This window comes from Prionailurus bengalensis, chromosome E4 (assembly GCF_016509475.1).
Source record: "Prionailurus bengalensis isolate Pbe53 chromosome E4, Fcat_Pben_1.1_paternal_pri, whole genome shotgun sequence".
Lineage (NCBI taxonomy): Eukaryota > Metazoa > Chordata > Mammalia > Carnivora > Felidae > Prionailurus > Prionailurus bengalensis.
Window position 1 is genome coordinate 15,450,196 of NC_057360.1, and position 17,559 is coordinate 15,467,754.

General features: G+C 38.4%; 2 protein-coding genes across 2 annotated transcripts in view; one reads left to right on the forward strand and one right to left on the reverse strand.

The window, feature by feature from the left end:
* The window catches only part of ANKRD45 (ankyrin repeat domain 45), a 46,830-nt gene that overhangs the window by 14,349 nt on the left and 14,922 nt on the right, over positions 1-17,559 (reverse strand). The window contains 1 exon segment of the mRNA XM_043569347.1: positions 12,475-12,642. Coding sequence (XP_043425282.1) covers positions 12,475-12,642 — 168 coding nt within the window.
* Positions 5,533-7,312, forward strand: TEX50 (testis expressed 50). The gene is made up of 2 exons (XM_043569348.1): positions 5,533-5,856; positions 7,020-7,312. Exons 1-2 carry the CDS (start codon positions 5,533-5,535, stop codon positions 7,230-7,232), a joined length of 537 nt encoding a protein of 178 aa, XP_043425283.1. The 3' UTR covers positions 7,233-7,312.

The window sequence follows — 17,559 nt, forward strand, 5'->3', positions numbered from 1 at the left end:
ATGGAAGGAAAACTTCCAGATTCATTCTATGAGGGGAGCATTACCCTCAATAGAACTAGCAAATGGAATCCAACAGTACATTAAAAGAATCATTCATGACGATCAAGTGGGATTTATTTCTGGGCTGCAAGAGTGGTTCAATATTTGTAAATCAATCATGGTGATACACCACATTAATAATAAAAAAAAAGAACCATATGACTGTTACAATAGATGCAGAAAAGCATTTGAGAAAGTACAACATCCATTCATGATAAAAACCCTCAACAAAATAAGAGTTAGAGGGAACATACCTCAACATAATAAAGGCCATAAATGAAAAACACAGCTAATATCATCCTCAGTGGGGGAAAACTGAGAGCTTTTCCTCTACAGTCAGGAACAAGACAGGGATGTCCACTCTCACCACCATTATTTAACATAGTACTGGAAGTCTTATCCAAACAGTCAAACACAAATAAAAGGCATCCAAATTGGCAGGGAAGAAGTCAAAATTTCACTATTTGCAGATGACTTGATACTGTATAAAGAAAACTGAAAAAATTGCTAGAACTGATACACAAATTTAGTAAAGTTGCAGGACACAAAATCAACATACAGAAATCTGTTGCATTTCTATACACCAATAGTGAAGCAGCAGTAAGACAAATTAAGGAATCAATCCCATTTACAACTACACCAAAACCCATAATATACCTATGAAAAAACCTAATCAAAGAGGTGAAAGACCTGTACTCTGAAAACTACAAATCACTGATATAAGAAATTAAGGAGGACTCAAAGAAATGAAAATACATTCCATGCTCGTGGACTGGAAGAACAAATATTGTCAAAATGTCTGTATAACCCGAATCCATCTACACATTTAATTCAATCCCTATCAAAATACCACCAGCATTTTCACAGAGCCAGAACAAACAATCCTAAAATTTTGTATGAACCACAAAATACTCCAAATACCCAAAGCAACCTTGAAAAAGAAAAGCAAAGCTGGAGCATCACAATTCTGGACTTCAAGTTATATTATAAAACTGTAGTGATTCAAAACAGTATGGTACTGGCACAAAAATAGACACATTGATCAATCAAACAGAACGGAAAACCCAGAAATGAACCTACAGCTATATGGTCAATTAATCTTTGACAAAGCAGGAAAGAATATCCAGTGGGAAAAAGACAGTCTCTTCAACAAATAGTGTTGGGAAAGCGGGACAGCAACATGTGAAAGAATGAAACTGGACCACTTTGTTACACTGTACACAAAAATAAATTCAAAATGGATGAAAGACCTAAATTAGAAACTTAAAACCATTAAAATCCTAGAGCACACAAGCCATAACATCTTTGACACCAGCCACAGTAACTTCTCTCTAGATATGTCTCTGGGGGCAAGGGGAAAAAAAGCCAAAATAAACCATTGGACTAAATAAATAAATAAATAAATAAATAAATACCATTGGACTAAATAAATAAATAAACAAACAAACTATTGGGACTTCATCAAAACAAAAGGCTTCTGCACAGGGAAGGAAACAATCAACAAAACTAAACGGCAACCTAAGGAATGGGGGCAATATTTGCAAATATCTGATGAAGTGTTAGTATCTAAAATACAAAGAACTTAACACTGAAAAAACAAATAATCCAATTAAAAAATGGGCAGAATACATGAATAGACATTTTTCAAAAGAAGACATCCAGATGGTCAACAGATACTTGAAAAGATGCTCCATATAATTCATCATCAGGGAAACATAAATCAAAACTACAATGAGATATCACTTCAATGAGATAAGCTCATCAGAATGGCTAAAATCAACAACACAAGAAACAACAGGTGTTGGTGAGGATGTGGAGAAAGGGAAATCTCTTGCATCGTTGGTGGGAATGCAAACTTGTGCAGCCACTATGGAAAATAGTATGCAGGTTCATCAAAAAGTTAAAAATAGAACTACCCTAGGATCTAGCAATTGCACTATTAGGTATTTACCCAAAGAATACAATAGTACCAATTCAAAGGTATACATGCATCCCAAGGTTTATAGCAGCATTATGTACAATGTGGAAACAGGCCAAGTGTCCATCCACTGACAAATGGGTAAAGATGGTGTGGTATATATATACATACACATATATATACATAATGGAATATTACTCAGCCATAAAAAAGAATGAAATCTTGCCATTTGCAAGGACATGGATAGAGCTAGAAAGTATTATGCTAAGTGAAATAAGTCAGTCAGAGAAAGACAAATACCGTATGATTTCATTCATATGTGGAATTTAAGAAACAAAACAAAGGATCAAAGGGGAAAAAAAGAAAGAAACACACCAAGAAACAGAATCTTGGGATGCCTGGGTGGCTCAGTCTGTTAAGCAGCCAACTTCGGCTCAGGTCATGATCTCATGGTTCATGAGTTTTTGTCCAGCGTCAGGCTCTGTGCTGACAACTTGGAGCCTGGAGCCTGCTTCAGATTCTGTGTCTCCTTCTCTCTCTCTGCCCTTTGTCCAACCCCCCGCTTAAAAAAAAAAAAAATAATAATAATAATAAAAAAGAAACAGAATCTTAACTATAGAGAGCAACTGATGGTTACCAGAGGTGTGGTGGGTTGGGGACAGGTGAAATAGATGATGGGGATTAAGGAGCGCACTTGTGACAAATAAGGTCATGTAGGGAAGTGCTGAATCACTAAATTATACACCTAAAACTGTATTGCACCGTATGTTAACTTACTGGAATGGAAATAAAAAACTTAAAAAAAAACTCACTGTAATGCTCAACTGTGCCATCTGTAGTACCTAACAATCTTCTAAGCCTCATTCATCTATCTATAAAGTGACCATAACAAAAGAGGTTACATTGAGATCTACATCTGGAACAGTATTCATGCATAGGGACCAGTTAATTGGTATTCTTGGTATTCCTTGCTTCCAGCACCTCAGAACTTCAAACTCATCATTCGCATTGCAAGCAAAATTAATTCCCTAAACTGGAATCTAAGGTTCAGATTTTGGCTCTGCTATTTGGTAACCTGGAGTCAGTGGTGGTCCCAGAACTCCAATACAGGATGGAACTTAGGAGAGGCATTAGTTGGAAGGCGGGATTAAAGGGCTTGTTTTGAAACTGCATTTCTATAATAAGCATGCTGATTTTACTGAAAGCACATGTTTATTTTGGTGGCTTGCTAGAGAAAGGGATTTATTGCAAGCATCCTCTTAATGCCACCATACCTGTGTAGTGCATTCAGCTTGCTATAGAAAAATATCACAGACTAGGTAGATTATAAACAACAGAAATTCATTTCTCATAGTTCTGGAAACCAAGAAATCCAAGATCAAGGAACCAACATGGTTTGCAGTCTGATGAGAGCCCTCTTCCTTCATAGCTGGCACCTTCTCACTATGTCTTCACATGGTGGAAGGGGCTAGGGAGCTCTGTGGGAACTCTGATAAAGACACTAATCTTACTCATGAAGGTTCCACCCTCATGTCCTAAGCACCTCCCAAAGGCCCTACCTCCTAATACTACCACACTGGGCATTAGTATTCAACATATGAACTGGAGGTGGAGGGGGACATAGACAATAGGACCACAGTAATACCTTAACCCCTCTCAGCTTTATCTACAAAAGGAAGTATTAGGTACAGTCCTCGGAAGATTGTCGTAACTAAACAAAATCTAGCAGAGCACGTGGAAGTATCTTGGCACAGTGCCTGGAACACAGTAAGCTTATGATTAGGTCACTCCTCTCCTCAAAACTCTATAAATGACTCCCTACTGACTGCTGAATAAAATACAGGGTCCTCCAACATCGATGTAGCCACAAACCACCTTTCCGGCTTTATCCCCTCTAACATTCATCCAGAGAATCTATCCATTGTTTACAGCATGACATCCCCAAGCGTCAACATGGTTCTGGTCTCTGCTCAGACATTAGCTTATCAAGAGGCCTTTCCTGATGGCCCTCTATAAAGGAACACACTCATTCATTCACTTGCTGGCAACTTCATAACCCCCTTACCAGTCTACTTTTCTCAGTAACACTCCACAGATACATAGATTTAGACAGATAGATTTTATGGGTCTCCATATTAGAAGGTAAACTTCATGGACACAAATGCTGTTTTGTGCCAAGCTGTGTATATATTCTCAGGTCCTAAAACAGCATTTAGCACATAGAGGTACTCAACAAATATTGGTTATAGGAATGTTGACATAGAATTTCCTTGTTGTGTTTCCTCAACCTAAGACGCCCTCTCTGTTGCTATCTACAAAAATTCTACTCCTTCAAAGCTTACTCAAATACCCTTCTGTGAAACTTCTGATTCCCCCAGGTAGAACTCATTGCTCTCTCAACCATTACATGATTAAAATTTGATCTAGCTCTTATTTCAGTCTGTCTTGTAATTTTTCCTATCTTGTTTTTGGCTTCTACCTCTAGATTGTAAGCTCCTTGAAGGCAGGGTTTGTGCCTCCTCTTTTTATCATATACCATGCCAAATTCCCCACCCCCCACCCACTATCTGACAGTACCACATTCCCACCAAAGGAACATGGTTTAAAAGGGGGAGGGACTTGGGGCGCCTGGGTGGCTTGGTCGGTTAAGCGTCCGACTTCGGCTCAGGTCATGATCTCACGGTCCATGAGTTCGAGCCCCGCATTGGGCTCCATGCTGACAGCTCAGAGCCTGGAGCCTGTTTAAGATTCTGTGTCTCCCTCTCTCTCTGACCCTCCCCCATTCATGCTCTGTTTCTCTCTGTCTCAAAAATAAATAAACGTTAAAAAAATTTAAAAAAAATAAATAAAAGGGGGAGGCACTCAATATTTGCTTAGCTATTTGAAGGGAAGGGCATTCCAGAGTGAAAAAATAGAAGCAGATGCTAAATTGTGTGAAATGGTATGGCTATAGCAATTTTTTAAGTAGATATAAAACTGGCATACTAAAAGAAGGCTTGGAGGAGATACAGGTAAATTATTTCCAAGAAAATCTATTAATACAATTACAGAATTTATTAGCAAGTAAAACATTAGTAAAGTCTTCATTTTTCAGAAAAGTGAAGAGGTTCAACACATTCTGGCAAAAAAAGAAAAAATATCCCTAAGAAACCCAGTAGGGGCACCTGGCTGGCTCAGTCAGCAGAGCACGCAACTCTTGATCTCAGGGCTGTGAGTTTGAGTCCCACACTGGGTGTAGAGATTACTTAAAAATAGAGTCTTAAAAAAAAGAAAAGAAAAGAAAAGAAAAGAAAAGAAAAGAAAAGAAAAGAAAAGAAAAGAAAAGAAAAGAAAAGAAAAGAAAGAAACCCAGTGATTGGTTAGGTGACACCTTTTAGTTCCAATGTGATTCTTTGTGACATCACTGAATTTAACCCTGAATCACTATAACTGATGATGTTATAATAATCATCAGTGTATGCTGTGCTCACTAGGATCTTAAATGCTTTGAGTAGAGCATATTAACCTCTACTCAGAGCAGTTCTACTCTGTGACCAATTTTTGGCTATAGATTTTTTTCCCCCCGATTGAGAAAGATGTCCATTCAAGGACTATCCCTGTCTTTTTCTCTGTTGTTGATCTGCTTCCTTAGGGAGAGCTTCTGCATTTGTGATGGAACTATCTGGACAAAGGTTGGATGGGAGATTTTTCCAGAAGAAATGCATTGTCTGAAAGTTAAGCCTTCTCCATCTCACTGTCTACCTTACCCTCTGGACAAACTATGCTGCAATTTTGCTAATGTGGATATACTGGAGAGTTCTTTACGCCTCGTTTATATTTTAGTACAAGCTCTGTTTTTAATCCTGTCTGTTTTATCTGTGCATTACCTGTGGATGAAATGGAAAAAACACCAAAAACAGGTGAATTAGTGATGAAAATAGTTATAAAATATCAAAGCCTTTAAAACAAAAGATTATCAGCTTCTTTGAGGGAAAGTACCATGTCTTATACCTCTTTGTAACATCTCCCTGCCCCCACCACTCATCCCTCAACATGTAGTACAATTTGTTGTCTTGCATGTACTAGGGGCTCAACAAAAGTGTATTGAATTAGGAAGTCCTTAAAACAATGTAGCTCAACCCCTCTCAAGTTACAAAATACATCAAGAAAGTAGTGAGCTATAATGGATAGGAAATGAAATGAGTAGAATGGATAGGAAATGAAACCGGGCCCATAGGTAAGTCATTTGATCTTTCTCAGCTGCCTCAACCATAAAATGAAGCATCTGGACAAGACATCTGTTAAGTCCCTTCCAGATATATCTAAGAAAGCTAAGTATGTAAAAGTGCACGTGTATTTTTTTTCTTTTTTAAATAGACCATAAACTTATTTCTAATGTTAGGATAACTTTCTGGGAAATGGCACTCTTAAACCAATTTCCCACTTGGCACCCCCCCCCCCGCAATGCACCATATTTTGAGGCAATTTTAAAAGCTGACTGACCTTCACAACTATTAGATATTTATAAAATTGCTATGATTTGATTGCATTATACATTACTGTTCAGTAAAGGAAAATATTTTGCTAATATTCAAATAATAGTATTTGCTCTAACCGTAACAAGCTTATATTAAATGCTTGCTGATTGTGATAATGATCACCACAATCTTACATGGGCACGAACAGAAAAGACCATCTCTTCTACACTTATTCCTTTTTTCTATAGTAACCTTTCTATTGTGTAGATAAGTAATGTATCGTGCTTGGAATTTATATATATCCAGGGGCGCCTGGGTGGCTCAGTTGGTTAGGCGACGGATTTCGGCTCAGGTCATGATCTCACAGTTCGTGAGTTTGAGCCACGCGTCGGGCTCTGTGCTGACAGCTCAGAGCCTGAAGCCTACTTCAGATTCTGTGTCTCCCCTCTCTCTACCCCTCCCCTGCTCACACTCTTTGTCTCTCTGTCTCTCAATAATAAATAAATGTTAAAAAAAAGTTTTAAGTGTATATATCCAGAAAGCAAATGTAATTTGAAGTACAGTAAGAAAAAAATCTATAATATCATCTGTCTTTCTCCCTTTAGCTAAAAAAACCAGCCTCCTCAGATACATTTGGTAATGATCCAGAAAATCAGTCCCTATATGACATTGATCAAATACTCTGCCGGCTGGTGACCACAACATCAATGATGTCCAAGTACCTGAATCAGGTGTCCTGTCATCCTCCAGCTAAGAAAGTCAAACACCGAAAACTAAAGAGGAAGAATGAGGGAGGAGAAGGAGCCAGAGGAAACTAGACCTATCCATATGCAAACATATCTCAGTCCAATATGGAGGTTAGAGACAACTCATTCAAGGATAAAAATGTTCTTTGAGAGCCTTTGTAATTTTTTGTTACTTACTTTACCAAGACTTTCCAAACAAGTATGGGTTGAAAAAGTACTTCTATTCAGCTGAAAAGGCACCCACCCTTACTATAGTGCTGAGAAAAAGATTATGTACTATCACTTCTTCGTGTTTAAGTATTTTTTTCTTTTTAGTGTGTTAGATTGCTAATCATTAACCAATATGTAGAACAGAATCTTGCTTTAGTGTTCAATAAATCTCTGATTTAAATAATATTTGTGCTTTTTCTTACTTTTCTGAGCAGATCTTTGGGCCATATGGAAACTTTTAATTTCCCATCTTATATTGCCAAGATAGTATGGAAATATTAAGAAACAGATTAATTTTCAGAGAGGGAGGCAAACCATAAGAGACTCTTAAATACAGAGAACAAACTGAGGGTTGATGGCGGGGGGTGGGGAAAATGGGTGACGGACATTAAGGATGGCACTTGTTAGAATGAGCACTGGGTGTTATAAGTAAGTCATGAATCACTGGGTTCTACTCCTGAAGCCAAGACCACACTGTAGGTTAACTAACTTGAGAACAAATTTTAAAAATTTTAAAAAGAAATGGATTAATTTTTTAAAGTATAAATTTCTCCATTTTCGTTATGACAAATGATGAAGTAAGTATCAACATTTAAAAATTTTTAGTCTTTGGTTGATTAAGATTGCTCAATTTTTAAAAAGTATTCCAGACTTTTATTGATCAGCCACCTCATTTTTATAAGTATGGTTACAAATTGGAAGATTTGTCTGAGACTAGGACAGAAGATTTGATTTAAAACCTGTTGAAAACCCCAGAAAAATATGCCAGCTCCATAACATACCTCCCATCAATATAAGGGAGGAAAAAAACTTTTAGAAAACAATTCTTGAGATAGTAACATATAACTCTATAGTCTTTACAAGGCATAGGATGGTGCCTGCCTTGAGTTATTGTGGATTATTAAACGTTTACTTATGATTCCAGTTTCCAGACTGTCCTTCCTTCCTCTCTCCCATACCACAACCCTACTCCTACATCTCCAAAAATGATTCTTCCATCCCTTCAGACTTCTGACCTGTCAACCAATTCCCTCTAAGAGAACATGTATACACATTTCTTCTAATGGGGACTCTTGAACACTTGCAAAGTCTCTAAACCTCGAAAACTTTCCAAAGAAATTTCTAACAGTGGAATTTTCAACAGCATAAAGGGAATTCTTTTTAGGGTAGGTATTAGAGTACAAAACTGGGCTTTAACAGGATGCCTGGAGGCCAGCAAAGGGGAGTTGTGGCCAGCTATGGGGTGAGGGGAAGTTACAGACCTGTCCTGAGGTAACAAAGCTACAAGACACTGGATCAAACCACACAGGCCCAAGGCAAAGAAGGCTGGAAACCCTAACCAGGTAAAGGAATAAATATGCCAAACCCTGCTCCCAAGAAATTCCCTCCCCAAGTGCTGAATATTCCATCCCCTAGTTAACAATTGTCAGTAAAAGACAGTGACCCAAAACCAGAGCACAAAGCTCTCCCTTGAGCTCACCCCCTCTCACAACTCGAGAGCGTACCCTCACTTTAATAAACTTTCCCACTTGCTTCTCTTGATTGTTGTCTGGTCTGTCCTTGAATTCTTTCTTGGGAGGACGTCAAGAGCCTTCAATGACATCCCTGGACAGGCTAGACAGAGGCCTCAGAGTCCCGGTGCAGGGGGCGGGGGGCAGGGAGTCCTCCCCAGTCCATCTGACAGCATAGGGAGTCCTCTACCCCTTAAGCCTCTCCAGGTGACCCCTACTCTAGTCACGAGAACAAGAAACAGCAGTCGTTTAAATTCTCATTAAGTCTGAAGCAAACAAATGTTAAATGTTTCTCTGAGTAGTTGGTGTTTCAGACATCCCATACATTACCATGAAGCTCCAGTCCTTACAATTCCATCACTGATCAGAAAACAGAATGCTAGTTTATAGTATTATAGTCTTCTTTTATCTTAATTATTAGGAAATATTAGGTATAATTCCCCCAAGAATTTAAGGACCCAAACTAAACAGATGGGTATAGGAAGAAGAAAACCAATGGAAGCTCACACCCAAAAGCCCCAAACTGTTTCTTTTCAGAAAAGTTACAGGAAAATTTGTCCCTGGTTTGTGTTTTTTTAAGTATCATGGGTCATTTTTCAAAAATGGATTTTAAATTATACAATATGAATTTCACCTACAATAGCTATTCATGGGGGATCAATTCTTTGCTATTTGTTTTCTTTTTACTTGTAGATCTAACCATGAAATTGAAGGTATTCATAAAAACATTGTCCCTAGAAAACATTAGTACAAGTGGGCAATTATCTATAAAGTAATGCACAAAGTATAACATCTTTTTCTTCCCAAAAGTGCTACCTTGCCTCAGTTCCTTATTTCTATTCTCCCAGCTCCCCCTCTCATTTTACTGATAAGCAATTTCCTTATTGCTACCAGATGAATCTTCCTAAATATCACTTTCATCTTCTTCCTTTTCTACATACAAACTTTCAATGGCTCCCAGTAGTTACAGAAATGAAATGAAAACACCTTAGCCTGACATTTAAGGGTATAATCTGGCTATAATAATAGCAGCAACATTTTTTTTTAATGTTTTTATTTTTTGAGAGAGAGAGAGACAGAGCACAAATAGGGCAGGGCCAGGGATAGACACAGAATACAAAGCAGGCTCCAGGTTCTGAGCTGTCAGCACAGAGCCCGACGCGTGGGCTCGAACCCACAAGCAGTAAGATCATGACCTGAGCCAAAGTCAGACATTCAACCAACTGAGCCACCCAGGTGCTCCAATAGCACCAGCATTTTCCAAGTGCTGATCACACACCAGGCCTTGTGGTAAGTGCTTTATATCATCTCATTTCATTCCTCACAACTAACCCCAAGAGGTAGGAACTATTATTGGCTCCCTTTACTGGAAAATAAAACTAAGGTATAAAGAATTTAAGGATCTTGTCTGAGGTCACATAGGTTTCAAGTGGAAACACCAGTATTTAAACTCAAGCAATTTGATTCAAAAGTGCATGTACTTACTCTTTTACAATTCCATCTGTGCAGTAACCCACCCTTGCAAATTATGATTTTCTTTTTTTATTTTTATTTTTTTTTCAACGTTTATTTATGTATTTATTTATTTTGGGACAGAGAGAGACAGAGCATGAATGGGGGAGGGGCAGAGAGAGAGGGAGACACAGAATCGGAAACAGGCTCCAGGCTCTGAGCCATCAGCCCAGAGCCTGACGCAGGGCTCGAACTCACGGACCGCGAGATCGTGACCTGGCTGAAGTCGGACGCTTAACTGACTGCGCCACCCAGGCACCCCCCCAAATTATGATTTTCTATTCCAGTAAGGCAATCTCATCACTGTCCTCCAAAATGCCACTTTCATTCCCAGCCCACAGATTTTGCTCACACCCTGTCTCCTTCTATTGGATTAAAATCCCACTCATTCTCCAAGGCCCAGCTCAACTCCAACATGTTCAGACTTCACATTCTCTGACAACCCCATAGCATGTACCACCTGCTCTACTGATTTTAACCCTTACTCATAGTCTTTCTTATGGTGTTACTTATGTCTATAGCTTATCATCCTCCACCTAACAAATGTCCAGAGGGAAAGAACAACCTGTTGTACCTACGACAATGCTACGCTCATAGTGGGCATTTAATAAATCCTTGCTGAAAGCAAAATTGCAGATAACTATGCAAAATGAATGCCATGAACTTCACAAGTACTGGGTTTTTTTAACCAGTGTGTATACACATACATAGTTACACAGGTATTATCTCCCTGAAATCTCTAAGCTATGTTCTATAGGGTTGCGAAAATGAATTAAGCAAAATATCGCTAAAATTCAAAAGAGCACATAGCTTTCTGACCTTTGACTGAAGCATTAACATTCGTGCAGAAAAGTGCAAAAATTATAAATGTACAACTCAATGAATTTTCACAAACGAACACACCATGTAACTAGCAACCAGATTAAGAAAAAAATTACTACATCCTAGAAGTTCCCTCATGCTAGACAGGTAACTGCTATTCTGACTTCTAACACTATAGATTAATTTTGCCTGGAAAATCATTTTAAGTTATTATAACTTTCTACCTGGGAAAGCAAACATATGACTCAAATATGTCATTTAAAAAAAAAGTTGAGGAATGGACCATTCAACCTAAGTCTCTCAGGAAATGGCCCTCAACATAAACCATATATACATATATACATATATATTATATATATATATTCTTATAGGAAATTATTGTTGAAATTGTTAGAAGTTAGTCAATCAACTAGCTTTCAATATGTACAGTTTCTATTAAGTACAATGTTGGAGGCCAATAGCAAAATAGCAAAAAAAAAAAAAAAGGAAGATTTCACACATCACCACCAGTGACTTGTGATTATATCTACAAATAAAACATGGTGGCAAAAGGTGAAAATGCTAATCATCTCTTGCTTTGTTGATGGTATAACCTATCACTCATAGGAAAAAAAAATCCATCACTCAGTCTGTTTGCTACTGTCATTAGCTAGATCCCAAGACCTGACCTTCATTGCCCACTTGCTTGTACTCACCAATCCCTGTTGCACATTTTTCCTTAAGCTCCTTTCTGGCTTATCTCTTAACTCAGGCAAATGGAAACCGAAACCATCCCTCAAGTATAGGAACTGCCCTGAAAGACCACCAGCCAGCCCAGACCACGCAGACTAGTTTCAGCATAACCTGACTCATGCCTGTGCAGATGGACTGTAGAGTGACCTCCAAAATGACTGACAACTACCTTTACCTTATTATAATACTAAAATCTCCACCCAAGGAGGAGCACGAGCCTCATTTGCATAACATACAACGTATGTATAGGCCTGTTTCCTTAAGGTGCATGTGGGATCTTATGTGCACCTCTACAAACCATGACAAGGATCCCCTTGTTAAATATTCATTTTAACCCTAAATTAAAGAAACCCACTCACCCTTGCTTGGGGAGTCGCAGCTTTGGAAGTTCTTCCTTGTGATCTCCTAATTTGCTGCAAATAAAGCTTCCTTTGTGCAACAACTCTCCTGGTGTAGTTTCTATGTGACTCACCAAGGAACAAACTCATGTTGGTTCAGTTACACCACTGCCTTGTAGGCTTCCTTACCTGCCCAGTCCAGGAATTCAACACACTCAGTCTGGGTATACCGAGCAGCAACATCTCGAGCTCTTTCTTCCCGAAAGTTCAGAGCTTCTATATCAACATCCAATTCCACAAGTGCTTTCAAAGTTTCCAAACGACCCCAGGCTGCAGCACAGTGTAAGAGTGTGTAACCTAACAAATAGAATGAAGATGGTCAGGTCAAATAGACTACATTGTTTTAGGCCATTTTATTGAACAGAAGATCACAATGGCAATCAAGTATTAAACAATTACTGTGGGCCAGGCACTATTTTAAGTACTTTATATATAGTAAACTCATTTACTTCATAAAAACCCTATGAAGTCAGAACTATTATAATCCCCACTTTAAAGATAAGGAAACTGAGGTCCAGAAAGTTGCCTGAGGAACACAGCCAGTAAATGACAGGTGAAAGATACCAACACAGGCAGCCTGAAGTCTAAGCTTTTCAACATTTCTAAGGAAGAAAGCAATATCCCTAGCAGTAATTTATTTTGGAGCACAATTAGACCAATGACTTTAGTTGAAGGGATTGTCAGCAAACTCTAATTGCTAGCATTATTGTTATTTTTTAAAATTTAAATCCAAGTTAGTTAATATACAGTGTAATAATGCTTTCAGGGATAGAATTTAGGGATTTATCACTTACAGATAACGCCCAGTGTTCATCTGAACAAGTGCCCCCCTTAATGCCCCTTGCCCATTTAGCCCATCCCCCCACCCAATAGCCCCTCCAGTAACCCTCAGTTTGTTCTCTATATTTAAGAGTCCCTTATGGAGACACCTGGGTGGCTCAGTTGGTTAAGCATCCAACGTCGGCTCAGGTCATGATCTCCAGTCCGCGAGTTAGAGCCCTGAGTCAGGCTCTGTGCTGACAGCTCAGAGCCTGGAGCATACTTTGTATTCTGTGTCTCCCTCTCTCCCTCTCTCTCAAAAGTAAATAAACATAAAAAAAAGTTTTTTTAAAGAGTGCCTATGGTTTGTCTCACTGATTTTATATTATTTTTGTTTCCCTTCCCTTATTTTCATCTGTTTTGTATCTTAAATACCACATATGAGTGAAATCATATGATATCTTTGAAATCATATGATATGATGACTTATTTCGCTTAGCATAACACACACTAGTTCCACCCATGTTGCTGCAAATGGCAAGATTTCATTCTTTTTGATTGCCGAGTAATACACACACACACACACACACTAAGTCTTCTTTATCCATTCATCAGTTGATGGATATTTGGGCTCTTCCCATACTTTGGCTATTGTCAATAGTGCTGCTATAAACATTGAGATGCATGTGCCCCTTTGAAACAGCACACCTGTATCCCTTGGATAAATACCTAGTAGTGCAATTGCTGGGTCATAGAGTAGTTCTATTTTAAATTTTTTGAGGAACCTCCATACTGTTTTCCAGAGTGGCCACACCAGTTTGCATTCCCACCAGCAGTGCAAAAGAGTTCCTCTTTGCGTCCTCACCAACATCTATTGTTGCCTGAGTTGTTAATTTTAGCCATTCTGACTGGTGTGAGGTGATATCTCATTGTGGTTTTGATTTGTATTTCCCTGATGATGAGTGATGTGGAGCATCTTTTCATGTGTCTGTTAGCCATCTGGATGTTTTCTTTGGAAAAGTGTCTATTTATGTCTTTTGCCCATTTGTTTACTGGATTATTTGTTTTTTGGGTGTTGAGTTTGATAACTTCTTTATAGATTTTGGATACTAACTCTTTATCTGATATGTCATTTGCATCTATCTTCTCCCATTCTGTTGGGTGCCTTTTAGTTTTGCTGACTGTTTCCTTTGCAGTGCAGAAGCTTTTTATCTTGATGAGGTCCCAATAGTTCATTTTTGCTTTTAATTCCCTTGCCTTTGGAGATGTGTCAAACAAGAAATTGCTGCAGCTGAGGCCAAAGAGGTTATTGCCTATTTTCTCCTCTAGGAGTTTGATGGCTTCCTGTCTTACATTTAGGTCTTTCATCCATTTTGAGTTTATTTTTGTGTCTGGTGTAAGAAAGTGGTCCAAGTTCATTCTTCTGCATGTCGCTGTCCAGTTTTCCCAATGCCATTTGCTGAAGAGACTTTTTTCCATTGGATATTCTTTCCTGCTTTGTCAGTTGCCATATATTTGTGGGTCCATTTCTGGGTTCTTTATTCTATTCCATTGATCTATGTGTCTGTTTTTGTGCCAGTACCATACTGTCTTGATTATTATAGCTTTGTAATACAGCTTAAAGTCTGGCATTGTATTGTCTCCAGCTTTGGTTTTCTTTGTCAGGATTGCTTTGGCTATTTGGGGTCTTTTCTGGTTCCATACAAATTTTAGGATTGTTTGTTCTAGCTCTGTGAAGAATGCTGGTGTTATTTTGATAGGGATTGCATGCTAGCATTATTGTTAATACAATCATACAAATTATGACAATTATGTGTGCCTTTGGTTTGGAAATTAATCATCTGAATTAAAACTGAAAACATGACCCATCAAATTAGAAAGTTGTTTTTTAGACTAACTGAGGCAACTACTATGGGGGTGAAAAACAGGGAGGCATCATTAAAATGTTTCACACTGGCTTAAAAAAATCAAGTCACAAGTTCATGGTTTCAACCTACCCACAGGATGTATTTATGACTCATTTAACCGGCCAAAGAGGCATATACTACTACTATAAAAAGAATTGAGCAAAAGAATGAATAGATGTATTGAATCTATTAAGTACTGGGGACTTTATGTACTACTACTTCATTTACACCTTCACTAACCTTCTGAAGTCAGTGTTGTTAGCTCCATTAAAAGATACAGAGGAAAGTGAAGGTTAAAGATGCTATACATTGCCCAAGGCCACACTCGTAGTAAGTAGCCAAAGCAAGATTCAAACCCAGGTCTGTTGCCAAATAAAGGGTTTATAAGTAGTAGAAAACAACACCTAGATGTTTGTCACTGAGTACAGCAGGGAAAGAGAGGCTAATGATTCCTCCACTTTCTTCCAGAAACCTCTCCTTGGCTCCCTACTTGCCATATTCCCACAATTCCAGTTCTGCTTTACATCAAGGTGTAAACTACCTTTGGCTTGAGGATATCATAACCAGAAGGGTTTATAAAGGAATCAAAAATAAGATGAAGTGAACTACTCCGGATCAGCCAAAATTGGAATTACCTCCCCTCTTTGGCCCAACCTTTCTTTTTAGTATCACAACAAGTGAGAAATTTCAAAAACCAAGAGATAGACACTGGCTCAAGAATTTCATTTTGCCTTTATCCTCTACAAAATGGGGGGCGTGGGGCAAGAAATACCCTGATACCACCCTTATTCTTGCTTTCTGCATGAAGTCTTCAATGAGCTGAAAAGTCCAGGGCCCCTGATTTGCTGGGGGAGGGAAACACTATCTACAGACAAGATGCTGCTAATATGACCAAGAAGACATTCCAAGTGAGATGTTCTGGCTCCTTATACTGCTTTTCTCAAGGCTAATGTTACAGGCCACTGGTAACATTTAATTTTTTTTTCTATTTAATATGCATAGTTTAAAAACAAGAAAATATATTTCTAAACAAAAGAGGATTTTAACAAAAAATTTACATGTTTTTAAAACACCTTTACATGTTTTTCCCCTTGTTGAAGATGGTCTCTTTTCTAGAAAGAAACACACAGATGCTTGTAGTACATTAACACCGTTGCTGTTCCAGAAGAAGAAAAATATTTAAATCAGATTATTTCAAAAGCATCCATATGAGAAAGGGATTTTGCTAGCATCTTCCATAATTTTGTCAATGAGCAATGGATCCCAGAAGAGGGATATAAGGAAGGCCACATGTTAGAAATCCTAGTAGCAAGAAAGGTACCATAAATGGAACTGGGAAGGATTAGGGTTCTTTTTTTTTTTAGTACAAAATGTATTGTCAAATTGGTTTCCATACAACACCCAGTGCTCATCCCAACAGATGCCCTCCTCAATACCCATCACCCACCCTCCCCTCCCTCCCAGCCCCCATCAACCCTCAGTTTATTCTCAGTTTTTAAGAGTCTCCCATGGTTTGCCTCCTTTCCTCTCTGTAACTTTTTTTTTTCCTTCCCCTTTCCCTCCCCCATGGTCTTCTGTTAAGTTTCTCTGGATCCACATAAGAGTGAAACATATGGTATCTGTATTTCTCTGTATGACTTATTTCACTCAGCATAACACTCTCCCGTTCCATCCACGTTGCTACAAAAGGCCATATTTCATTCTTTCTCATTGCCACATAGTATTCCATTGTGTATATAAACCACAATTTCTTTATCCATTCATCAGTTGATGGACATTTAGGCTCTTTCCATGATTTGGCTATTGTTGAAAGTGCTGCTATACACATTGGCGTACAAGTGTGGATTAGGGTTAATTCTAATTGAAAAATAATCTCTTTGTGGAAGACTACTACTTACTAAATAGGAAGGGAGTCAACTGAGCAGGTAGTTCATAGTAAGGCAAAAGATCAGACAAGAAAAGGAATCTTTTCCTCCATACAGGCACTGTTATCCACTCACTACAATCCTATAAAGTAGGCACTAGCATTGTTCTCATTTACAGATAAGAAAACAAAAAGAGAAGATAAGTACTTTTCTCTGGGTTGCTGTAAGTTTTTTTTAATGTTTACTTATTTTTGAGAGAGAGTGAGAGCAAGTGAGTGAGAAGGGGCAGAGAGAGGGGGGACAGAAGATCGAAAGCGGGCTTTGTCACAAACCATATCATTCATGACCTGAGCTGAAGTCAGACACTGAGCCACCCAGGCGCCCCCAGCATTGCTATAAATTAATGAAGGTATATGGTAAGGTCAAAGTCCAAGAATGGGGATGATGAGTCAAAAACAAAAAATAGGCCATGAAGCAAAATACTCACCTATCTAGAATATTTCTCACAGCCTGCCTACCACCACCACTACCAGACTCTTTGAATTGCCCAAATTATGTTGTTCCATGCCTCTACAACTTTTCATATGCTGGGGTTTTTTTCTACCTGAAATAATAATTACAGTAATGAAATAAAATAATACCAGTATAACTTTAATGCGTACTTAGTATTAATACTGGTGTTT

What these genes read in the sequence shown, in the direction of transcription:
- TEX50 (XM_043569348.1), top strand. Translation starts at nt 5,533, where the DNA reads ATGTCCATTCAAGGACTATCCCTGTCTTTTTCTCTGTTGTTGATCTGC. An exon ending in GGAAAAAACACCAAAAACAG is followed by an intron (nt 5,857 to 7,019) that starts GTGAATTAGTGA and finishes TTCTCCCTTTAG; the next exon opens with CTAAAAAAACCAGCCTCCTC.